Here is a 26,226-nt window from a genome sequence, read left to right as displayed (position 1 = left end):
GCCGTGCCGCTCAGCGGCTAACGGCAGGGTAGTATGAAAGCAGCATTACACACACGAATTTGCAACAATTTGTGCCAACGAGTCAAGCAACAGTCTCATTACATTCCTACAATCTTAGATTTGTTGGTGACTAGCCCAAGACCACTTCTTTTCAGTTCTTTTGTTTCACAGTCTGGATGACATCGGTAACCTGTGTCATGCTTCTGATCCACTCATTTGTTTTTCTGTCTCTTTTTGTGATCCCTAGCATGGGAGGCGTGAAATATTACTATACTTCTGGGCATAACAATATGGAGGTAGGTGTGGCGATAGTTAAGTTGGTTTTATGTACCTTGTGATTTGTGTATGAGAAAAGTGTATTGTGTATGAGAAAAGTGTATTTTATTAATGTCATATTCATAACTGTATTGATTGAGTTCAAATTTGTCTTTGCCATGTTGTTATATAATTTTGTTGTTGTGTGGGAGGCTCATTGATGTGTTTACATCGATGAGTCTCTTACACACACTCTACCAGGGGCTATTTTAACGTGTCTCACCGTCACGTTCGTGCAATGAGATAAAAGTGTTGATGAAGTAGAGTGATATAAAAATCTCAACTTTTTTGAGAAAAGTGGGGGATGAGGCTGTGGATCACGAAATGCCCTTTTAAATGTGTGCTTTTGTTATATGTGATTAATAGTGTCATTTATTATCATGTACAACTGTAGTTTCATAATATGTGGTTTTAGTGCAATTTAAATTGTGCAGTAGTCTCCCAGCTCAATAATGTTGTTATCAATTTTGTGTGTGGTATTTATTTGATGAGAATTATTAATGCATTATTTACTTTGGTTATATTATTACATTGGTGTCATATTTATTGAAATTGCATTGATTATATATGTTCAAGGGCATGGGAGGCCCGGGGGGGGGGGGCACATCAAAAAAATTTTGGTGGGTATGCTCCCCCGGAATTTTGAGGGGGGGGGGCTTTGGGAGCTGACGGCGTACCGGTAAAAGGGGTCTTTCGGAGCTGCGAACCGGGCTGTGAACAAGTAAAATGGGGTCTTTTGGAGCTGCGAAAAATCAAAATAAGGGTCTTTCTTGGCTTTTTGGTTAAAAAATCGCCTGAAAAAACAAGAAATATGAGGAATGAGCAATTTTTGGGTCGTTTAGAGCTGAAATTATCCAAATCAAGGGTCTTTCGGAGCTTTATTTTGGTCAAATATAGGGGTCTTTCGAGCTGCGAAACCCAAAAGGGGGGTCTTTCCGGGGAGCATACCCGTATGGTCATTTGTGTTGAGTGCCCCCCCGGGATGGGAGGCCCATGGATTTGCTCTTATATGCTACATCGGTGGGTCTCTCATGCTTCTTACACAGATACCCTTGTTTTGCCATGTATTATTGCTGCTGTGTATATTTTTGTTTGGTGTGTGGGAGGCTCATGGATGTTTGCATCGATGAGTCTCTTACACACCAGGCTCTCCACAGATGGAGATGGTTGTGTATTGTTTAATTAGGTTTCAGTGTGTTTTTGCTATATGATAATAATAGTGTCATTTATTTATCATGTAAAATTGTAGTTTCATAATATGTGGTTTTTAGTGCAATTTAAATTGTGCATTACTCTCCCAGCTTAATATTGTAAGCCTATATGTTATCAATTTTTGAAATTCGATATGAAAGTACACACTAGGATCATTAATGTCATTAAGTTTAAGTCATTAAATTGATGGTATTGATATGCAAAAACTAATATTAACTCTGCAAAAATGCATACTGGTGTCTACAATTGCACGAAATTAATATCTGTAAAATTTAATAATAATAAAAAAATCCTTTTGATTTACTTAGAAGGGTAGGTTTCATTTAAAATGTCATTCTCCATAAAAGTGCACAGAACCTCTTTATTAGATGTTGAATGAAATGCTCACGTGTCCCTACCATCTCTTAAAGACCTATTCAGTGATCCCAGCGAAAGTGTAAAAAAATAAAATTGTTTATAATTTGCTTAAAACTGAAAGTCATTCAAGTTGTCATTTGGTATTTTTGAAATAAAAAATTTGGCAAAACACAAAGAAAACAGCAGTATTAACGAAGTTGAAGCCCCATTCAAATACATGTAGCTAATTTAGATACTGTCGGTATCTAAATTACAGATTCATGTAAATTCCTTATTTTTGTCTTAAATACACGGCTTTCGGCGGAACCACTAGCAGGCTATGTTTACATATTTATGACAATGATAAAGGTACCAAAATCTGAATTTTTATGATTTTTACGATCGTCCAGATGAGCAAATCACTGAATGGGCCTTTAAGCTGTCACACAGTAGGGTTCTCAAAAAAATGATAAGATTTCTGCAACTTAAAAGGGCATTTCGTGATCCACAGCCTCATCACCCAACTTTTCTCAAAAAAAATTGAGATTTTTATATCACTGGAAACCTCTGGCTACATAATGTTTATGTACAAAATATTTCTTGCAGATTAATTCGTTTAGCAAAGATATCGTGAAATTTGAATTTCGTTCTGGTGCACCAGAACCAAATTACAACGCATTGTCTATGGAGCAGTGTAATACGCATAATCATGCATAACTCGCGAACGCAAAATCGGAATCAACTGACATTTTGGGAATAGGTTTTTTTTTCGGTGGATATCTAATGAAAAATGACATAAGTAGAGGATGCTAGGATCACGAAATACTCCTTTAAGTGATGCATGATGCAAAGGTGCTATCAAGCAACAAATACAGCCTAGATGCTAAGAAAATATGAAGCATGACCCATAGTTTATTATTTAAATTATTAATTACAAGAAGAAATATTTAAATAAATAAATTGAGTGGCGGAAAGGCTAAATCAATAAACTACATACCACGCTTTATGAGCAATGTCATTAGATAACACTAGCTGAGCAAACAAAGGTCACCAATACACAGTGCAGTGTTCTGTACATGATTGATAGTAATTTTCTACAAACCGGAAGTGAAACTTTAGCTTAAAAGTCGGAAAAAACTGCCAAAAGTCGGTCTATTATGTATAGTATCATTATTAAGATTGATTATTCATGTCTGTTGGACTGAACTGTAAACATGGTTACATGTTCAAGACATTTCAATTGTTATACCGTTCTGGTTGGTTTATTGCATGTAGACCTACGCTCTATTGGGAAAATAATTATGGTGAAGCCCAGATGACCAGCACACGGAGCATTCTTTGTGCCATCCCAGCAAACACAAAAACGTTTTAAAAACGTTTTTAACAAAATATGTTTTGGTAGTAGGTAAAAACGTTTTAATAACATTAAAATGTCAGATTATATAAAGGTCATGAACATGATGAAAACGTTTTAAAACGTTTTGTATGAAAACACACTACAACAATATTTTTAAAATGTTATTGTAAATTATTTTGGCAAACAGTTTTTGCCAAATATTTTGTCAACACCTAAATAACATTATGTTAAAAAATTTGCAGTATGTTATCAAAATTGTTTTTTAATGTTATGAAAACGTTTTATACCCTTTATATAACCCGACATTTAAACATTTTCTGACAACTTTTTATAACCTTTTGCGAATGACGTCGAAACGTTTTGTGTTTGCTGGGATGTATGTATCTGATCCAATGTATGTTTGTTTGTTACTTGTTACTTTATTGGTCTGTGGATCGCCGTCGATGGATTGGCATGCCTGGTTTGTTTATACATTAATTCATTAATTCATTCATGCATTTATCTTTTTTATCAGATCGTGAAGCAGCAGCGGAAGATGGAAGTTATCTTAGTCAGCAAAGAGATTGAGTTTCAGAAGATTGATATATCAGCTAGTGAAGACGTCAAAGCAAAGATGAGAGAGATTGCGGATGATCCCAAAGCATTGCCACCTCAGCTCACAAATGATGAAACATATTGTGGGATAAGTCAGGGAACCTAGATGCATAGGTGAAGAGAGTGGAGTCAATGTGGCAATGTGGGATTCAATGAAAATGAAAATTCCCTCCATCTTTTTCAATGTCCTTTCCTTCTTTCCTTCCCCTCTGCTAAAAAGCCTCCACGAAGTTAGGGTTATACAACCTCTTTTTTTACCTACATGTAGTCGAAGTGTTTGCTAACCCTAACTGTACCAAAAGCTACAGCAGCAATCCACTGTGAGCATTCCATGTATTCCATGTGATGCGACTGCACATGATCATGAAAGGCTATGTGAAAGCAATGGGCACGGAAAGCTTGGCCAGCCAAGGTAATCCCCTGTGGCAAGGTATAGAGGTTATCCGTGTTCTATAAGCTGCATATCCTATCAGCGACTGCTATACCTTGTTTAGGATTTTCAAAAGATGTAACTGCATGTGCAACCATGACTGTTTCAAAATAGCCCGCCAAAGTCATGCAGGTAACTCTGAGGTCGTGCATTGCATTGGTTTGAATGAGGAATACTACGGGAACCAGTGGCTTTTGTTAGAAGTCACACATGAGTGACGTGGATAACCTCTATGGTCGTTCATGTGTCTAGCACCTGAGGGGTCATGGGTTCAAAACCGCACCTGAGAAAATGACAGTTCTCTTCATCTTCTTCCTTTCTCCTTTCCTTCTCCTCCACCAAAGAGCCTCCGCGAAGTTAGGGTTAAAAGTAGTCCAAGCAGTATTCTTGTATTGTCCTCGGATTTTGACTGAAAATTTTGCAATGGTTTTTTTCTGTATATTATAAAATACATCAGCTAGGGGTAATCCTGTCACAGTATACGTCATAAGGTGGCCCATTGCCCCTACTTTGCACCAATCAATGGTTTTAATGGTTACAATGTTTTGGCAACTTTCATGCATATGGATTTACACCTGCTTTAAGGGGTGGGGTATGAACGTTTGGACAGTATTTATTGTTGGACTTTAGAGCACATCAGACATATCGAATTGCATTCTGAATATGAAGAATGTCCTTCTGATATCAAATAATTTTGATTTTTTGAAATTCGCAATATAATACACATTTTGTGGCAAATGATTAAAAATTGATATTTTTGATATTTAACAGTACTCGAAGTAAACTTTATAAATCTGATTATTTATACTTAACGTGTATATAGGTGGGATGAAAAGCCGACGATCAATTGAAAATTTTGACCTTTCGTTTTGAAAAAAATTAGGTCTTTTGGGGAAAAAATCCATATCTTCAATATGAAAGGTCAAAATTTTCAATCCAGCTACATACACTTTAAGAATTATATATCATTAGATTTATGAAATTTACTTCGAAGACTGTTATATATCAAAAATGTGAAAAATATCAAATTTTATAATTTGTCATAAAATTTGTATTATATCGTGAATTTCAAAAATGAAAATTATTTGATATCAGAAAGACATTCTTCGTATTCAGAATGCAATTCGATATGTCTGATGTGCTCTTATGTCCCACAATAAATACTGTCGAAACGCTCAAAACGCTCATTCCAAATCCCTTTAGATTTGCCCCAAATGAAATTTAGTTGCCATTTTTGGAAAGATTGGTAATCTTCCTTTCAGGAAATGTTTATACTTTTGCTATGATAGGATCTAGAGTATGTAAAAAATGTGTGTTTCAATGCAAAATTATGCTCAATCCTAATACTGACGAAATGCAAAGGAACCCCACTTCACAAATGATCAGATAAGAATATAATGGAGTATTTTCATTTTGTCTATCCACAGGACTTTGCAGCATTTGAAGAAGCAGTTGAAAACGATGCGTTTGAGGAATTCATAAACTGTTAAAGTAAAAAATGACATTTGATCTCTCTAACCATAGAGATTCTTCTTGTAAATGTGACTTTACAAAATGGTGACCTAGCTTAATGGATAAAAAGAAAAGATAATTTGTCAACAACCTAATCATAATTGTAAATGTACGCATTTCAGCATTTTTTAAAACTGTCAGAAGTATTAGTTTTAAGTCGGACTTTCTCTCACAGGTAATAATGTCTGAAAATTCATACAAAACACTGTTGGATTGTCATAAGCAGTCTCTTTACATTTACTGACAAGAACCCTTTGCTAACCAGTGATAAAAAATCAAACCATGTTGGATTTGAACCAAAGACCAACCGCATGTTTGATGCTTCTTTTTAAAAGTGATCCAATTGATTTATCTAAAACAAATAACTACCTGCCAATTGGCCAAAAATAAGTTTTTCATTATCAATTGTCCCAATCAGCAACAATGTTAGAATAATTTCACCACGCAAAAAAAGTGAATGCAAAGCTCCATTCTGATTGGTGATTAAAGTGAAGATATCATGTAATTGACCAATCAGAGGCAATTTTAGATCGGCAGGTAGTGCTCAGGGGGTTAAATCATAATTTATCACTATATCTTTCAACTGACTGAAATACTAAAATATTATGAACTTGTGAGGGAACATTGGCGTCAGTATCTTGGTCCGCTGACTTAAACGACCCATCAAATGAATACTTCTTCTCAGGCCAGGAAAAACAGACAAAAATCTGTGTTTTGTAATGTAAATTGTGTTTTCGATCGCACCACCTAGCTGCTCAAGGCGATTGTTGTACAACAAAGTCAAATCAGCTACTGTCTGTTCAATTTTTAAGATATTTGAAAAAATAAAAAATTGAGGTCAAAGTCGTCAAAGAAAAGTGTTAGCACAGTCTTAGACCCAACGTGATTTATACTTTTGAAATTCCATGGACATGTAGAAGAAGTTCTATTCTAGTTCTAGCTATCACTAATGTTTATCTGTCAGACACCTGCAAAATACAAAATTTAGATCACGGGTATTAGTATAACATTTTAGTAACAAGAGCAATAATACCCATACAAAATAAAACTACGATACAATCTGAATGGTTTTAAGATCGTCTTTTATTTCTCACCTGTTATGTGCAATGAAAGTTGAAGACTAAGAGGGGCTATGGACGGGCAATGACTTTAACCTGTTCATTGTCTATCTCAGTAAAACCCAGTAGATATTAAGGATGTTAAGGGGTCGGTCACTCACCTTTGACATTTTTTGTGGGACCTGAGAGCACATCAGAGATACCAAAATTGCATTCTGAATACGAGGAATGTCTTGATGACATCAAATAATTTAGATTTTTATACATAATGCAAATTTTATGGCTAATTAATAAAAATTGAAATTGTTGACATATTAGCAGTCCTCGAAGTATAAATATAATGATATGCACTTAACGATTATTTAGCTGAGATGAAAGACCGACAATCATCAAATTTTTTAGGTCTTTGATGAAATTACAGTTATATCGTCATTTTCAATTGATCCCAGCTATACACAATCTTTAAGTACATATCATAAGATTTATAAAGTTTACTTCGAGGACTGTTAAATGTCAAAAATATCAGTTTTTAATAATTTCCCATAATATTGTAATCCCTCGTATTCATAATGCAATTTAGTGCGTTTGGTGTGCTCTCAGGGTGACAGAGCCCTTAAGGGGGTACTACACCCCTGCCCAATTTTGTGCCTATTTTTGCATTTTTCTTAAAAATTATAGCGCATTGGTGACAAGTAAGATAATAGTATATTATAGGGGCAAGGACTACAACTACTGCACTGGAAATTTTTATTTCAGCACAGACAACAGTTGTGGAGTTACAGTCAAAAATGAGGGAAACCCAATATTTGATCAATAAATCAATAACCCCCGGCATTAACCACTTGCCTTGAGTTGCTGAATTTTCAGTGCAGTAGTTGTAGCCTTGCCCCTATAATATACATATCTTACTTGTCACCAATGCGCTATCATTTTTGAGAAAAATGTAAAAAATAGGCACAAAATTGGCCAGGGGTGTAGTACCCCCTTAAGAAAATTTATTTTTGATTCCTTTGAGCTAACGGAACAATTTGCCACCAGTATTGGTAAAACTCCTTAACGATAGGTTGAACAATTTGGTATATCTTTCAACAAAGTTTGAGCATTTTAAAAATCCAAAATGCCTCCACATCTGTAAATAAACTTTGGATCTTGTACTTTGTGAGTGGAAATTTTCATGCTTTTATCGCAGTATGCACAATAATTCAACTGGGCAGCTGTACTATAATTATATATGAAATTTATAAGGTTCGCTATGGGAGTCTATAAAACGGGGACCCCCGAAAACGGGGACCCCAAAAACGGGGACACCTTAAAATCACCCCATAAAGCTACTGACAAATTTCTAGGGGGTCCCCGTTTTTCAACTTTGGGGTCCCCGTTTTACAGATTGACCCAGGGTAATTTGTAAAGCGGGGCCCCAAAACGGGAACCCCTATTTTCTTTCTCTATTTTAGGACTGATGAGTCTCCAAATCACGCCAATATATTCACCATGGATATACTAATATTACAAATGTAATTTATGAACGTAGTAAGCACTTCATATACGTATTTGTCCAATATACAATATTTTGGGGTCCCCGTTTTTAGAGTCCCCGTTTTACAGATTGACCTAGGGTAATCTGTAAAACGGAGACCCCAAAAACGGGGATCCCTTAAAATCAACCGATAAAGCTACTGACAAATTTCTAGGGGTCCCCGTTTTTGGGGTCCCCGTTTTACAGATTACCCTGGGTCAATCGGTAAGACGGGGACCCCAAAGTTGAAAAACGGGGACCCCCTAGAAATTTGTCAGTAGCTTTATGGGGTGATTTTAAGGGGTCCCGTTTTATAGACTCCCGGTTCGCTATGTCGAATACTGTACATTTAAACCTTTATATCGCAGAAAGTTGGAAAAGCAAACCATTAGTGCTTGGAATATGGTTTTACTAAGTATTAATTGCACGGATTAAATCAAAGTGCCGAAAAACCTTTCATACTTTTGTCCCTATTTATGCACCCTCTGACTCTATTCACAGTTTACGGTTCCCATGGCAACCTTTTTATTGTTATTAAGCCCAGGGGCGTAGGAAGAGCATCAGGGGCCCATGGACAAGGAGCAGTATTGGCTTTTAACCAGGGCGGGATTTAGGCCTGAACTCACGTGCCGATGAAGGCATGTGCACTCAAGTCACTGGCCATGTTTTGGTTTACGTATAATATAGAGGGGACTAACATATTTGTGTTCCGATGTTAGTAGGACATTTGCGCGCAAAGCACGCGAAAAAAAAAAAAATCAATTTCAGACTATTTTAGCCCCAGATGAGCCAGAATTTTGCTATTTGAATGGGCGCGAAGCGCGAAAAGTTTTACAATTTTGCCATATTTCGGCCCAAAAAACATGCTGTTATTGGGGTTAAAAGAAAGATGCATAGAGCCATTTTGGGGGCCCTAGACCAGGGCACATCTGGCCCAATGGTAAATCCAGCCCTGCTTTCCATTATCAGCCCTTATTTATTTTTCTCTTTTATGCTCGGGGCCCCTGAACCCTCGGGGCCATGGACTTCGTCCACCCTGTCCGGCCGCTTGCTACGCCCATGATTAAGCCGTGTATAAATCATTCCTATCATGTTAACAATGAATTGCTATTTAGCAAGATAGAGAGTGTCTGCTATAATTGTTTGTTGTTTGTTCGTTTAACATTAGAGAGGAAATGCATGTCATGTATAAAATATGAAATACAATTGAGTATTTGAAGTCACAAATACATGTGATACCTGACGTGACCTTGCGTTATGGCGCCGTATTTGTCTGTGCGTTCGTATTCATCTCCTCATTGTCCTGTGAAAAATATCAATCTTCACTATGATCAGATAATGGTATTTGGCTCCCGGCATGAAAATCACACAAAAGTGACTACGGTGTTAGAGTATAATGCACAAATGAACCAAAAACGTCTGCCTGAGATCACACTGAGTTTTACAGTGACGTGTCTAGGATTGAAAAGCACGTGCAGTATTATAAGTCCGGCAAGGTCCTCCCCCGGTCAATTTTGTTTTATTTCGTGTTTAGAAAATATATATCATAAGCTTTAAAAGGGTATATAATTTGACTCCAAACGATATCCAGGGGTTATCCGGGGTTATGGTTTGTTGAACTTTGCTCCTTCAACAGAATGGTACCATTTTTCGTTTCTACATGTGTCTCTTTTTCCACATTGCTGGTCATTGAACTCACCACTTGAACAGGATTTAGCCAAAGCAAACAAAGACCAGCGCTATTAAGAATTTTCTGTAGACATCTAAGGTAGAAGCTTATTATCCTCTTCAACAATAGGATTATTGGTTGGTTTAAAAGGTGTTTGACTATCTAAATGAGATACTTATTGTCGAAGCAAATTGATTGAGGGACCGATGAATACGACCTTCGTGCACATTTTACACTGTAACTCAGAATACAATTTAGGACATTTACGGGTCATTCGTGCTGTACAGTCACATATATTTTTGTTTGCGGGCAACTCATCCCACTTCCCCTGCTGGCTCAGCCTAATGTGGCTGAAAACACCAAATCTCTTCAAACAAACAGAAACAGAAACTGCAGTATTTTAAGATTGGTCGCTGGTTTACATGCAGTTAATTGTTATGTGTATACTCGATTGTTTATCTTGGTCAATTAACATGTCTTATATTAATCATAGGTTAATGAACGGGTATTACTTGTTGCTCGAGAAATTAGACAAAATAATGCACGCGCGCTGATGTTGATGTGTCTAATGCACAAGCCCCGAAAGGGGGAGTGCATTGGACACATCAACATCACAATGCAAAGGGGGGGGGGAGTGCACAACCCGTCCGAAAAATGAATCAATCCTACGCGACGCGAACGCGCGAGAAACACTGCGCGTAGTACGTGGAGTGCAATTAGACACAATCAATGCATGGTTTGGATTTTTCTAACGCTTGTTCTGATTGGTTCTCGCTATCGAAGAGTGTATGAAATGCTGATAAATCGTGTTTACTGCACATCTATCTGTTAGAATTCAATATTTTTTTTAATAGAATTCTATTATCCAGATGGGGTAATGCAACAGAATTTGACACTGCTAGATTTAGCTAGATTTAACCCGAGCTCGGCACTTTGATGCTAATCACGTATAAACTTGAAGTTTACTCACAATAAATTGAACAGTCACATTTATTTTATAACAAAATGGTATACTATGGAAAGCTAAGCCAATCATTTAACAGCTATTTAATTGCGCGTTTAACCCAATATAGAATATGAGTCAAGCTCTGTCTGTGGATATTATTAGCGCCCTCTAACAAGGTCAGGACATTTTAATAACAAAACGATATCTAAATAAGAATTGGACACATGCTAATGAGCAATTGCCACATCCTGATTTCTTTTATCTATGCCACTGCTGTGGAGCGCCACTATTGTAATAAGTTTGAAAGGAACTTCCTGTTTCGCTATCTACTGTAGATTTCACTAGTTGTAGACTTACACACGGGCTGAAAACTCCGGGAATTTGAAACAATTTGTGTCAAAACGGGTCAAACAACAGCCCAGCAAACACAAAACGTTTTCGACATCATTCGCAAAAGGTTATAAAAGGTTGTCAGAAAATGTTTAAATGTCGGGTTATATAAAGGGTATACTAAGGGTATAAAACGTTTTCGTAACATTAAAAAACATTTTTTGATAATCTACTGCTCAGCAAACAGAAAATGTTTTACAGAAAACGTTTAAATGTCGGGTTATATAAAGGGTATAAAAACGTTTTAATAACATCCCAAAAACATTTTTGAAAACTTGATACAAAACATTCTATAGAGAATGTTATTTTGGGGTTGAAAAAATATTTTGTGAAAAATGATTGCCCAAAATATTTGCAATAACGTTTTTAAAACGTTTTCATGACCTTTATATAACCCGACATTTAAATGTTATTAAAACGTTTTGAAAAAACATTTTAAGAACATTTCTGTGTTTTCTGGATGCAAATATTTTAACATCATGTTATTTAAGTGTTGACAAAATATTTGGCAAAATATGTTTGCAAAAATAGTTTACAATAACAGTTTGAAAACATTTTAAAAATATTGCTGTAGTGTGTTTTCGTACAAAACGTTTTAAAACGTTATCATGACCTTTATATAACCCGACATTTTAATGTTATTAAAACATTTTTACCTAAACCAAAAGCCAAAATATAACTTATTTAAAACGTTTTTAAAACGTTTTTGTGTTTGCTGGGAGTCTCATTACATCCCTACAATCTTTGATTTGTTGGTTTTAGGTGAAAACTTGAGGTAGACAACATGGGCGTCATACTTTACTTTACTTCTGTGTCCAGCAATTTGGAGGTAGGTGTGGCGATATAAAATCATGCAATACATGAAAACAAAACACTGTCTGCATCAATAATTTAAAGCGTCACCGTAGCGTAGATCGGAAACTATTCGAATGAAGCAAGTGGGGCACGTGCCCTGGGCGCCACCCTAATTGGGGCGCCGAATTGACCAATTCAGCATCAATTCTTCGCCCCGGCCAAGTCAAATGTTCGCGCACTTCGATGAAACTGTTTTTAACATAAATCCATTAACATTTGAGTATTCCAGGGTGTCTTCTAAATGAAGGTCCCAGAATCGTCTTGCAAGAAATTGATACCAGATCACATAATCAGGTCCACACTTCAAATACACTTAGAATGAGGACCGAGACAAGTTTGATCTATAACTGGTTAAAGGTGACAAGACATACATTAAGCACTGGAATCATGAGTTGATTCAGTGGAAGCACCTATATCCCCCACCCCAAAGAAGATCATCACTCGGTCACCATAAATCGAGGTCTTCATCGCTGTTTTCTGAGATTCAGGGAGAGTCTTGATGACAGATCTTTTGCCAATTGAAATTACAATTATAGGCAAATATCATACGATTTTGATAGCGAAATTGAGGCAAGGCATCAAGTGAAGGTTGGTGGTAGGAATGGGTCTGTTCTTGGATCGTGTCCTGTACACTATTCTCAGTTTATCAAGCTGCCACTCATGACAGAGTATCAGATAACTAAAGTAACCCTATTGTGGTGCAGACATGGCCTCCAGCTCCAGTTAGCGAAACCTAATTTAGAATTTAAAGTCCCGCCTTCATAATATCACGTTTGCTGGTGATCAATGCTGAACCTTCACTGAAGAGTGGCTCATGGAGTAATCGGAAGATTTTCATTTTGTTGACACAGAAAGTTTCAAGAAAAATTGAGACAGGTCCATTAAGGTTTGCAATGGCCATCTTCAAGAGTGAGATATAAAGAATTTGGCTAGTACTCTTTCAAGTACCTTGTTCTATGAACTTATTGACCGCCCCTCGTAGCTTTCCTTATTAAATATCTCCGAGAGTCTCGCGGGCCGCACAAAATTCGCCGTGAGTTGTCCACGCTTGATTATAACTTCACTAACAATATATGTGTCTGATTTAACTCAAATTTGGTCCTATATATTATATAGGACAAATCCTATATATTATATAGGACCAAATTTGAGTTAAATCAGACACATAGACCTACATTGTAATTAAATTGGAAGTTGTATCCTATTCATTATAACATGATAAAGAATACATGTAGTGGAAATTAATATATTCTTTAGAATTCCGTTAAAGGCATTATATTGGAATGTCATCTTTCCCTGGGTAAGATCTGACACCAGGCCATCCCATGGCCAGAGGGTAACATGAGTAGGTTTGTTTCACCTTGAAGGCAAGGATAGTCTTGCTAATATGGGCTAACTTTCCCTAGGTCATCCAATATGCCATGAATTAGTAGGACTACAACTGGTATCTACTGGTCACTTTATACTCCTATTTCCACATCTGCTTATTTATTGTTGTAAATGAGTTATGTACGTTTTACAAAAGTGTTGTTGTTTCAGCCCTTTTTACAACGTAACTAAAGAACCGCAGCACTTATAAAAGTATATCTGTGATATTTTCATTCTTCTACACACTCGCTATGAATTGAGCAATGCACTTTTTGCCAAAGCTCACTACCATTCGTAAGATGCTGTGAACTACCAAATCACAACAGTTAAAAATAATTAATAACCTTAAGTACTGAGTTAAGGGTACTTGCCCATGAATTTCATTCAGGGGCGTGTTTGAAAAACGGCACAGCATATTAGTAAAAAGAATAAAAATTACTAAAATTTACACCAGGGTTCGAACCACTGCCGATACACTATGCTGAAGAGTGAACGATGCCACTGTGCCACGGCGGTACCTGTGGTTAATGTCTGACGATTTTCAAAGATATACATATCAACACGTTTCTAGTGTATTGAAAAGCAGATTTTGGTAGGAATACAGTCATAGTAAGACATTGCACTCTACTTGTCTGTTTGTTTTTCATTTAATACAAATTAATTTTGATGAATTGAACTAGTATGACTCTTAGGACTCGTAATAAACGACGATTAATTTTCTAATAAATATAATAAAAACGCTGGGTCATTCAAGACGTCATTGTAATTTATGTCAAAACCAGGGGCGCGACAACACACCCCTGCGTGTGTAAGCCTACTTGCGCGATCGATACTCAATGATCCAGACAATAGCATTTGAATATACCGCCCTTATGTATGTATCTGCTTGACATGCCTGGTACCATAATAGCTTCCAATAGCCGACCCCACCGTAAATAGCTGTGCCAATATATACGTGTAATGTACGTAATTTTGAGGCATATTTTGTTCAAAAATGATAGGAATAAGGGACTGTTTCAGCCAAAATGTTGGCTGTCACCAGATGCGCAATGGTACCGGGAAGTGTTGCAGAAAGGTAAGCGTACTCATTATTTATTCAAAATATCACATTTTAATGAATTCGGATGCGAAATCCGAAAAGGGATTGACAGGTCAAAATTCTCACACTAGAAATATTGTGAAATAAAATCAAATCAAATTTAGGCTCCCCAAACAACGTCCAATTATTCCCATTGGTATTTGCTACACGTGTATATAATAAATTATGATTTGGGGTTAATTTGAGAAGAGTTATGGTTTCGAATTTCAAAATACACCGAGTGACGTTTTTGATCATAAACCTCGGCAATTCAAGACTCTGTAAAAACAAATCAAGAATTTTCTGGGATAATTGCAACTAAAGTATATGAAAGTTATGATCTAAGCTACCAGATACATCATTAATTTCCTGGCTATGATATTTAGTTGTGGGAAAAGATTACTTTAATATTTGTGCGGGATTATTTCCGCCAAAAATTTCAACCAAAAAGAGCATGTAGCCTTAAGTCTTTCTGGTGCTGACTGAAATCTATAATCTCTGACTTACGGCTTCTCATGATGCAGTCATGTCTACAGTAGAATTCATCTCGACCTTTGCAGGACTTAAACCCCATTAAAAGCTATTAAACCAAGATAACACTCATTGAAACAGCTCAACTGATTAAATCGGATCTTCTCTGGTTGTGCACATGTGTCTGTTTTACACGTGCGATATCGCAATAAAGCTGGTATTATAGCTTCAGTTGGGTAACCGATTATAAAGGAAGCGAAAGGAAACAATGGTATGTGGACCTTTGTTCACGAAATGAGACAATGGCCTGCTTTTTGTTAACCAGCATTCTTGAAAATGAGCAACATACTGAATGTTGGCTTAACACGGTTTTGAAATAATTTCTTCATATTTTTGGTGTTATCTGTCCAGGGGCGTAGCCAGCTTTCTTGGTCAGGGGGGGCAAAATAAAATTTTTGGGGCACAGACGAAAAAAATTGCAGTTGCATCATACAATACATAGAGACTGTATGTCTTCGAGCTTCCCGAAAAGGGCCTTATTGGGATGATGTGCGCGCGTAGCGCGAAAAAATGGTATTTTACACTATTTTCGCCCATTATCCGGCTAAAAAGGGCTTTATTGTTACAATGTGCGCGCGTAGCGCGAACATTTTTTGTATTTTACACTATTTTGGCCCTGAATTTTGCTAGAAAAGGGGCTCCTTGCCCTTTTTCTTTTCCTTTGCCCTCCTGATTTTCTTTTTTCATTTTTTGTCAGAAGGGCACTTTTTCTTTCATTTTTTTGTCAGGGGGCACTCTGCCCCCTGCCCCCCCCCCTGCTGGCTACGCTACTGTATCTGTCGTTTACATATCCTTCCTAAAACACAAAAGTGCGACCCTCTCCAAACACCTAAATTAGCTAAAAATTTAGGACATGTTACAAAACTATATTTTCTAGAATTTCGTAGAATAGTATAAATGTAGCTTGTACCGTTTTTTTGTGGCATCCTTCAGACCCGGGCCTTCAGAACGGAGCGGTCCGTTACCAATATAGCTCAATATTTTCGGTCAAATCTCCATTCTATTAACACGGGGAGTTGGCTAGCTATGAGCTAGCTATGCTTTGCCCTCACTCATATTCTACGAAAGTGCGACCCCTTCTGAACATCTAACCTAGCTGCAATTTTAGGTCATGTTAGAGAAATATATTTGCTAGAAGTTTGGAGAATAGTTAAAATATTGGCCGGTTATTTTTCACACAGTGATGTTAACTAGGCAAATGCAATATACTTCTAACATAGACTATTTGTAAAGGTCGCGCGTCAATGGTGAGAGCACTGTGTATTGTGTATAGGAAAACGGACAGTAACTGCAGTATGTAACTTTCAGTGTTGTCAATGGTGAATGGGATGGTTATTACAATAGAATCCAATGACCATTCAATTATCTATTACAGTTCTGTAACTACACTTAAAAAGTGCTTAAAGATGGATTAGTGTCTATTGTGTCCGGCACTTAATTGTTTACCTCAAGTGGCATCAAGCTTAAATTGTGTCATCTTTAGTCAGTGTTGGACCAAATTGAGTTCGGGCTTTCAGAGTTGAGGCTTTCTGGCTAATTACAATTGGCTAATTGTGGTGCGGCTAAGTAGAATTGTGTTATATCTGCAATATTAAGTTTGATTTGGTTAAGGTTGACAACTATTTTAAACTGTTGCAATTTGGTAGGTAGTTCACAGCATCTTGCGAATGGTACCGAGCTTTGGATTGCATTGATCATTACATAGCGAGTGTGTAGAAGAATTCAAATATCACAAATATACTTTTGTAGGTCCTGTGGTTCTTGAGTTATGTTGTATAAGAGGGCTGAAACAACAGCACTTTGTAAAACGTACATAACAATAATAAATCAAGCAAATTTTCAAAGTATAATTATGATTTGTAGAATGCACTTTTACAACATCAAAGAGTTAGATTTCAATAATATATTGATTTAGATAATGAAAATCGGTTTTTTTTTTTGTTTCGACCAACAATACCTAGTCTACCCTTATGACTGGAAGAAACGGTGGGTGCGGGTGATTATTTTGCAGTGGCGTACCGGGACCGCCCCAACCCCGGGGGGCTGAAGAAAATTCAATTTTGCCACCCCTTCCTCAACAGCCTGAAAAGGTTGACCCAATTTTTTTCTCGGTCGTTTGAAAAAGTGAAGAGCAAAAAAAAAAAAAAAGGTTTCAGGCGCTAGCGACCTAAAAACCTAAAAAGCAGCACATTTTGATGTATAGTACCATTTTTTCAAAAATATGCTTTATCAAATTTTTACGCCCTTTTTGTTATTTACTAATTCCTTTTTCCGGCCCTTCGTTTTGACGCCCCTTCTTCTTCCTCCGCCCCTTCATTTTGGCCGCCCCCTGCTTTTACCCCGGCGGGCTGGCGCCCCAAAGCCCCCCCCCCAAAAAAAAATTACGCGCATTTATTGGTACCAAAATCTCAAAATGGCCAAAAAGTGAGTTCCATCGATGTATCTGATCCAGCGTATATGCTTGTTTGCTAGTTTACTTATTGGTCGGTGGGTCGCTGCCGATGGAGCAGTATGCTTGTATGTTCATAAATTAATTAATTCATACTTTTTTAAATCAGGTCAAGAAACACCAGCAGAAGATTTTGCTGGTCTTAGATGGCAAAAAGATTCCTTATCAGACGATTGATATAGCACTTAGTGAAGACAGCAAAGGAAAGATGAGAGAGGTAGCAGGAAATGACAAAGCACTGCCACCTCAGTTCGCAAATAATGACACATATTGTGGGGTAAGTCAGGGAATGTGTGCCATTCAATTGGTGGACCACAAATTGAATAATATTAAGATGATATACCAACAATGGTGGACACTAGCTCATTTTTGACAGTGATTAGTGTATGAGAACTAGAGATGATGGGATCAAAAAGCTCTTGAAGAAGAGTTGGGAAACATTTCACTAATTTTCAAAAAAGTTTTTGTGTGGTACAACTAACTATAAATCAATATCTAATAATCATGTTTGTGTACCTCAGTGACTTTCTTTTGTAAGGCCAAAAGAAAAAAAGTCTGTCTCAGACACCCGCGCGCATTGCTATGTGAACTACATTATTTAGCTTTGTACAAGAGTACGTGTATTTTTCAATCAGCAATTGATCATAGAGCATGTTAGCTGAGCCGTTATTTAGCGTACAATATCGTATAAGTACTGCGAAATCAATTGTTATTGCAATATAATCTTTCCGTAAACAGCCATTGACTATAGACACGCTCAGTTTGTAAATGAGCAACTTATTTCAATAACGCTCCATTCTTGGAAAACAATGGAGCGATAAAACAATAGCGTCATAGGTGTGTATTAAATGATTAATGGCCGCGGATTAGAACATTCGTGGATAGAATGGCCTCGTCGCTTCGCGACTCGGCCATTGGCCACGAATGTTCTTAACCTTGGCCATTATCCTACAGCCATACATAGCCTAATTTGGGGAGTTGCTGCTCTGTTAATTTGTTTTGACAACTTCTTCATGCATATTTGGATTTGCACCTAGCCCTGCTTAAGACTTGCCTCTACTGAAAGTTAGTTGCCATTTGTGGAAACATTGAACATAATTTGCCTTTCAGAAAATGTTACTTTTGTTATGATAGGGTAGGCCAATATAGTATGAGTGTTTCAATGCAAAATGATGCTCAATCCTTACTGACGAAAGACAAAGGATCCCCATTTCACACATGGTCAGATATGAATATAATGGAGTATTTTCATTTTGTCTGTCCACAGGACATTGCAGCATTTGAAGAAGCAGTTGAAAACGAAACGGTGGAGGAATTCCTAAAGTTAAAATAAAAAATGACATTTGATCAATCTAACCACAGAGACTCTTCTTATAAGGTGACTTATAAACAAGATAATTATGCAAGTGAGGCACTGGCGTAATAGATGATAAAAATTCCCTTTAAAAGGGAAAGCCATCTTCAATGTAGAAGAGATCTTGTAAATTAGTTCAGGTGGAAGACATTTTATTGAAGGGATGATGATTATGCTAAATGGGAAATTATTGAATTATATCAGCTACAATTTTGTATTCGCTGTCGTAGTGCACGTTACAATATGACCGTTGATAGGCCAACTGGATCACGCTTTCTTTGTTACGAACCACTGATCGAAATGATCACAACACAAAGCCTATGGCATATCAAAATTCGGAACAGGTGTATGAGCCCAGGCTTGGAGTAGTAATCAATGGTTACTAACGTGCACTACGACAGCGAATAGGTGAATGTGCCACTTATGGGTAGTACTGATTTTGTTATAAGACACAAAATAAGCTCTTTCGAAGGAGGGTAGTATTCAATATGGGTAAAACCCGCCAAATTCAAAAGACTTTACCCACTTCGTGCAGCGTCATCATATTGTGTCCGCCATACCTTAGTAAAAGGCTAATAGACAGTTGACATTTTATTACTTAGACAATAATAACTGCACACCAATTATTTGGAGGTCATTGTGAAATCGGATTTGTTTTGGGCCGAGGTATGTTTCAGAGGGAGCGGTAGCTCCCAAGGAAAAAATAATACAAACTGAAGATGATTACAATATTTAACATAAGGGCTTACAACCCAGCAAACACAAAATGTTTTACAGAAAACGTTTCAATGTAGCTGGGTTATAATAAAGGGTAAAAACGTTTTAATACCATTTAGAAACATGTTTTAAAACTTGATGCAAAACATTCTAACATAATGTTACTTAAAAGTTTTGACAAAATATTTTGCACAAAATATGTTGCAATAAAATATAAAATGTTGACATTTAAAAAATTTCACAACATTCTTAAAGTTTGTTGTAGTGTTTTTTGGTACAAAACGACCTTTATATAACCCGATATTTGAATGTTATTAAAACGCTTTGACCCAAACCAAAATGTTTTTACAACAAGTATAAAGGTATGACAATTTCTACTGTTCTAGGTCTACGTGTATTAATTTGTTGCTAAATAATCTACTATCTAGTTTTGCTTTCAACGGTTTAAATAAATCAGAGCATCAGATGAGTGATAAAGTAAGTGTTGAAAATGCCACAACCATTCATACCTCATCTGTTTGATTGTAAACTGAGCTCAAAAAGGAACTTATAATTTTTCACAAGGTCATATCTTAAAATCCTGTCTATCAAAATGAACCAAAATTGCACACATGTTTACTTCAATACTCTACTCTATTTAACAATTGATGATTTGACACTGAAACAAATGATAAAAATAAAATTCGGACTATAGAATCCGTTTATCAATTCGGCCTAAAGAACACGGTACCCGTTTCGGACTATAGAACCGTTTTGAAATTTCGGACTAGAGAACCTTTTTTTGAATTCGGATTATAGAACCTATTTCTATATTCGGACTAGAGAACATTTTTTTAAATTCAGACTATAGAGTCTATTTTCATATTCGGACTAGAGAATCGTTTTTAAAATTCGGATTAAAGAACCTCTTTTAAATAATATTCGGATTAGGGAACCTTTTTTAAAATTCGGACTATAGAACCTTCGAAATAAAGAACCGTCGGAATAAAGAACCATCGTAATAAAGAACCGTCGGATTAAAGAACCTTCGGACTAAAGAACCGTCGTAATAAAGAACCGTCGGACTATAGAGCTTCCACCTTTGAACCCGCCTCATCACAATAAGGCATAGGACAGTGTACTGATCACATTGAGTTTGGTCAAGCATATTCCAGTAGACCAATCCCTTTTCGCCTCATTCAATATGTGTCACATTAGGTCAGGGACGCTATTTATAATAGTTTGAATCCTTTATTGGAGGTCAATAGATAAAAGAAAGGCATTGAATTGAATCAACACAGGTGTTGCTCTAGATATTATCGTCAAAGCTCCCATAGCAGATTTCACATAGGTGGCGGCTCTTGCTCATTCATAACGCTCAATTAATCCTGTTGTACGCTTCATCTTGCCGAGTGCAAGGGCTGGTAATTTTCCTCTCATGGTTATTACGCGTTTTTGTGTCGGTTAGTTTGGTCACATTTGACCATGTTGGTGTGCTTGCTTTTATCATGCTGTAGGCCCTACTCATAACATTGTCGACCCTTTTGTATGCAATTGAATACCTGAGTGGAAGAAGGGCCCAACTCCAATGTTTTACAAAAATGAGTTACCCCCAGCATTCTATTGCCAGCAGACTGTTTCTCCTAAAGATAAAAACGTTCCGTCTATAAAACTTTTCCAAATATTAAGTTTTTTCTTAATATCTCAAAAACAGTTTTGATGGAGTTGGGCCCTTCTTACACTCAGGTATTCAATTGTATTATAGAGTACCGAAGTGATGACGTCACAAAAAACTTTTTTTTTGCATTTCAGCATTTTCATGACCATATTTCAGTAGAACATGATGAAAAACATCCGCAGTCCAAATTTGGTGGGAATCGGATCATGAGGGCCCGAGATATGGCAGCACGAATACCTAATTAGGCCCATTGAAATCAGTGTTAATTGGTCTGGTCTGATTTTTTGACAATTTTATTTAAGGGGGTACTACACCCATCACATTTTTTGCGGGTTTTTTGCATTTTGTGAAGAAATGAGAAAAAAAAATTGGTCAAAGTGGTATGCAAAATTAAGGGGCAAATCTTCTCGTTCTATTGGTGGCATTGATATTAATGTAGCTTGCATGCTTTTAATGCTACAAGCCAAAGACAGGTACATCATGACCCCGTTACAAATTTGAGGATATCTACAATTTCAGAACTGCCACCGTGAATCCACTTACACACACATATTTATCATTAATGGCAGACTCTAAAAGTACCAAAATATGTTTTTTTTTTTTTTTTTTAATTATGCACAGCTTTGAAAACACAAATATGCATCAATTTCATGTTATCAATGAAATTAAACTTATTTTTTCCCTTCCAGATGACAATGATATGCAAAATTTGTGTTCGCAAGGCAGCATATTTGTTTCAGGTTTGATAAGGTTGAAATTAAAGAACAGTCAATGACTTGTTCTCAGTATTAGGAGAATTTTTGCTCAGTTTTCTGAGGAAATACGGGAAGCTTACGAAATATGATTTATAATGCATTGTAATGTGAATCGCTATGTTCAGAATGATAACAGTTCAATGGAACAGGCTCCTGCTTCACGTTTAGTAACAGTTTCGTCACTTACCTGTAGCGCATGCTGATATCCTTCCAATTCAAGAAAATCCTATATAAATTCACGAAAAAAGGATGAAATTCACTGCTTTCGCATGCCGAACACTTCCATGACTTCCGCCATTGATTTAAATGATTTTGGTTTTTTTCTAGCGTTGGGCGATTCGATACCATTTTGGTATCGGCTATTTTCCGATAAAATACTTTTATTTTTATGGAAAGTAGGCCTATTGAAAACAAAAATAATTATTCGAAAATTGAAAACAAATATTAAAAAAACAAATCGTTCATTCTCTACATAAGCTTAGGAACCGGGGGGGGGGGCTTGAGGGGCTCAATAATTTTGGTACGGGGGCTGGACAGCCCCCCCTCCCAATAATCCTAGGTGAACTTAAAAAGTTGTGATAAAATAGAGGGAAAAGGGGTCTTTGTGATCTATATTTTGCAAAAATTTCCGAATGCAAGGGGGGGATCCCCCCTCCCGCACCCCGTCTGGCCCCACAAAATTTTGTTCAAGTTTCAGCCCCCCCCCCTCATGTTGAAAATCTTCCTAAGCCTATGCACTAGCGCGGACTTCTGGTAGCGAATAAATTGTGTGGTAGACCTAGGGACCGTTCACAAACACTTGTTAGGGGGGCTGAAGCAAAAAATTTCATCACGAAAATTTTTCTGGCCCCCCCTTTACAGACCTCAAAAATTTCAGCCCCCCTTTGACATGAAAATTATGGGTCAACCCCATAGAAAAGCATATAAACTCTATTTTCCCAGGGGAATTTGTGGTCATTATTTTAGCCCCCCCCCACTAGGAGGGTCAAAACTTTTCAACTTTGCATCCACCCCCTCATAACAAGTGTTTGTGAACAGTCGCGGTCCCCTATACTATCTCGCAGCGACAGCTTTAATCATTCCAGTGGATTGTCTATGGGATATGCGCTCTAGCGGCACACCATGGCGGGCATTGGTGGCGCATGTAAGCCTACATGATAAAACAAAATTTAAGATTTTGTCAAAACTACAGCCGGTCAGTATTTCAGGGTGTGTTTGTTATGTTATATTCATTACAATTAGGTAAAAATTTCGATTTTGAAAATGTTACTTTAAATAACAATTAATTGTTTTCCTAATGTAACGTCACAAAATAGCGATCTATCATTGACAAAAAAGTGTATAGAAACTAGTTTACGCTTGGGATCTTCATTTCATACAATTTTTAACAACGCCCGAAGTTTTCGTGTTCTTGAGCATTGTAAAGTTGCAATGTTCGATTCCAAAATTGCAAATCTTTTACAAAATATTTTACAAACACCACGGTTATATGTTACGAAAGATTTGAAACTATAGCCAATGTATTGGTTTTGTTTAATGTTTACAATTGATTTCAACACAAAAATTGTGTTAATAATGTTTTAAACTTAAATTGTCAACAGAAAGAGTCAGCTGATCATCGGGTTTTATGTTTTCTATTAACAAGAGTGGAAACAAAGGAACCCAAAGAATGTGCAAATTTATAAATTGACTTCGGCTAGCATCTTAAAATTAAACTCTGAGTCAAGCTTTGTTAAAATTAAAAAGAAAGTTGTAACGTTGTTGCATCATGATCTTGTTGATTAAAAGTGGTGTTTGCTATTCTGGTTTTATTAGGGGCTGTGCAATAATTATGAGCCCCCCGGGGGGTAAAATTTCCAAACGGCTCGCCAAAAATCGCTTGCCCCCCCCGCTCGGCCCGCCAAAAATCACTTGCCCCCCCTCTCGGCCTGCCAAAAATTCTTTGCCCCCCCTTGCGCATGCCAAATTTTTGGGATCCCAATTTACAAACCTTAAATGGTCTATATACCTGTTGCGAGCGCAGCGAGCAGGAAAATTTGCATATTTATGCGTTTCCGTACTGTTTTCCTAAGCCTTTTTAGAGCGTTTTATTAAAAAGGCGCCCCATGAATGTGTGCCAAAAATCGCTTGCCCCCCTCTCAGCTTGCCAAAATTGCTTGCCCCCCCCTCTTTTGGCTCGCCAAAAATGTCTTGCCCCCCCCCCAATTTTACCCTCCCCCCAGGGCTCATAATTATTGCACAGCCCCTTATCACATGTGTTTGTGTTACGATTCGTAATCCCACGAAGAGTAAGTTAAGTTCGTTAATGTGGTAGGCCTATTATAGTACAGCCACACGTACCCCCATCCCCTCCCCCAACAAACACATTGACTCATTTGTGATGCGATCAAGCACAATCAGTCGGAACTCGGAAATATTGAATTTTCAGTTTCTTATAGGATAGTAAAAAGCATTTACAAAGCTGCATTTTGCAGAAGACCCCATTGAAATTGAACAACCAGTTCCAAAGATATGATCAATTAAAGAGTTTCCAAAACATGAGGAAACAAAAGGAAATATTTCCTTTGTTTGGCTATATCTCAAAATCAATATTTCCGAGTTCCGACTGATTTTGCTTGATCGCATCACATTTTAGGCGCGGATGGCAGGGGGCACGGCGGGCCCGCCCCCTCTCAAAAAAGAGAAGAGAAGAGAAAGGGGAAGAACGGAGAAAAAGAAGAGCATGTGAAAATTACCGCGGGACGGCCGATGCACCCAAAGTCAGTATTAAGACGGACTCCATACCGACTTCATCGATTTATGCATGCTTTAGTAATTGCGAATCTCAAGTTTTGCAAATTGAGTTCCTGCCCTTACCGTAATTGATTCAAATAGTGTAAAAACGGCCGTGCACCAAACAGCTTCAATTGGACCTTCATTTTGCAAAATTTTAAAACTTCTCAGGCGGGAACATCCCCCTCAGACACCCCCTTGTGTAGTGGATAATCATTTTCGCTCTTCTTCCGACATTACCAAATTTAAGCCCTATGTTAACACAATTTATAGGCTTACAGGGAAAACTTGTCCACGGAAGGTTTCATGGACCGTCATTTAACAAATTTTTCAAACTAAAATTTTATACACTAATCACTGCTCAGTGCCAAAATGGTCCACAATCACTTCAATAAAGTTTTCATTTTGCACAAGTTTCTTACTTCTGAGGGGGCCACAGCCGCCTCAGACATCCCCTGTGTCGCGCAAGCGCGACGCGATGGCCATTATTTTCAATGTTATTTTATTTTTTTCTAAAATTGCCCCCCCCCCCCCCTCTGGCTGCTCTAGATCGACAACTGATACAAAATGGTATCGCCCATCCCTACAGAGGATGACACAGATTACTCAACACACGACTTCTACTTTTACCACGGTCATTTCACACGCGTATGAATAGAAATTGTTTTGCGTACTTTTTAAATATTTTTAGAGCACGGTTTTTCAATATTTTGACAAGTTGACGTCGAATTTTCTATTCTATATTGTTTGGCAATAATGTATGTTGCCATGATAGTTTATCCAAAGTTGTAGTTTTGTGTTTTTGATCGCATTTTTTATTACGAATTCGAATTTTGTGAACGCCAGCATGGTCAGGAGGATTCGCCAGGGTGCAGAATTCGGGTAAGTGTGACGGTAATTTTGCCGTTTTGGACACTAAAAGGCATTCGATCCTTGATTTTATTGATATGAACTTTGTTCATTTGCAAGCATAATGACATGGGTACCAATTGTATATGTTTATTAAATTTTAAAGACATTTTTGCCCATGTTTGACCTACGCAAATCGTTAAGCGTGTATTGACAAAACGGTGTGTGTCAGTCCTGTTGTGAAGAAGACTACGTGTGGATCGCTAAAAAAATAAGCGTCCTTAACAACCAGTCAACTTTAAGACAAATAGGTGAAAAATGACACTTTAACGACGTTTTTTCATATATTTTTTTATTTCACATGATCCGTGCATATATCGCCTAGCTATAAATGAAAAAATATTTTTTAGACCAATCAAACCAATATATGGGTGTAGTACGCCCTTAAGGGAAATGGGGCTAGGCGAATTCATGTATGGCGTAGGGAGGAGTGGTGTAGGGCGACC

At 37.2% G+C, this 26,226-nt stretch overlaps 1 protein-coding gene and 2 long non-coding RNA genes across 3 annotated transcripts in view; 2 read left to right on the top strand and 1 right to left on the bottom strand.

The window, feature by feature from the left end:
* LOC140141149 (uncharacterized) overlaps positions 1 to 26,226 on the bottom strand; it is a 483,782-nt gene that overhangs the window by 34,186 nt on the left and 423,370 nt on the right. The window lies entirely within an intron of this gene.
* Positions 52 to 6,872, top strand: LOC140140330 (uncharacterized). The gene is made up of 3 exons (XR_011857256.1): positions 52 to 296; positions 3,735 to 3,928; positions 5,672 to 6,872. It is a non-coding gene; the product is annotated as an uncharacterized lncRNA (long non-coding RNA).
* On the top strand, positions 12,062 to 19,874 carry LOC140140329 (SH3 domain-binding glutamic acid-rich-like protein 3). Its single transcript, XM_072162097.1, has 3 exons — positions 12,062 to 12,164; positions 17,726 to 17,893; positions 18,884 to 19,874. Exons 1-3 carry the CDS (start codon positions 12,120 to 12,122, stop codon positions 18,947 to 18,949), a joined length of 279 nt encoding a protein of 92 aa, XP_072018198.1. The 5' UTR covers positions 12,062 to 12,119; the 3' UTR covers positions 18,950 to 19,874.

The sequence above is a fragment of the Amphiura filiformis genome, chromosome 19 (genome assembly GCF_039555335.1).
Source record: "Amphiura filiformis chromosome 19, Afil_fr2py, whole genome shotgun sequence".
Lineage (NCBI taxonomy): Eukaryota > Metazoa > Echinodermata > Ophiuroidea > Amphilepidida > Amphiuridae > Amphiura > Amphiura filiformis.
The sequence above is the reverse complement of the archived record's forward strand: the minus strand, read 5'-3'. Positions and strand labels throughout refer to the sequence as shown.

Excerpts from the sequence above, each read along its gene's own strand:
- LOC140140329 (XM_072162097.1), top strand. The coding sequence starts at position 12,120 with ATGGGCGTCATACTTTACTTTACTTCTGTGTCCAGCAATTTGGAG. Across the intron at positions 12,165-17,725 it reads CTGTGTCCAGCAATTTGGAG|GTCAAGAAACACCAGCAGAA; the intron begins GTAGGTGTGGCG and ends TTTTTAAATCAG. Across the intron at positions 17,894-18,883 it reads ATAATGACACATATTGTGGG|GACATTGCAGCATTTGAAGA; the intron begins GTAAGTCAGGGA and ends GTCTGTCCACAG.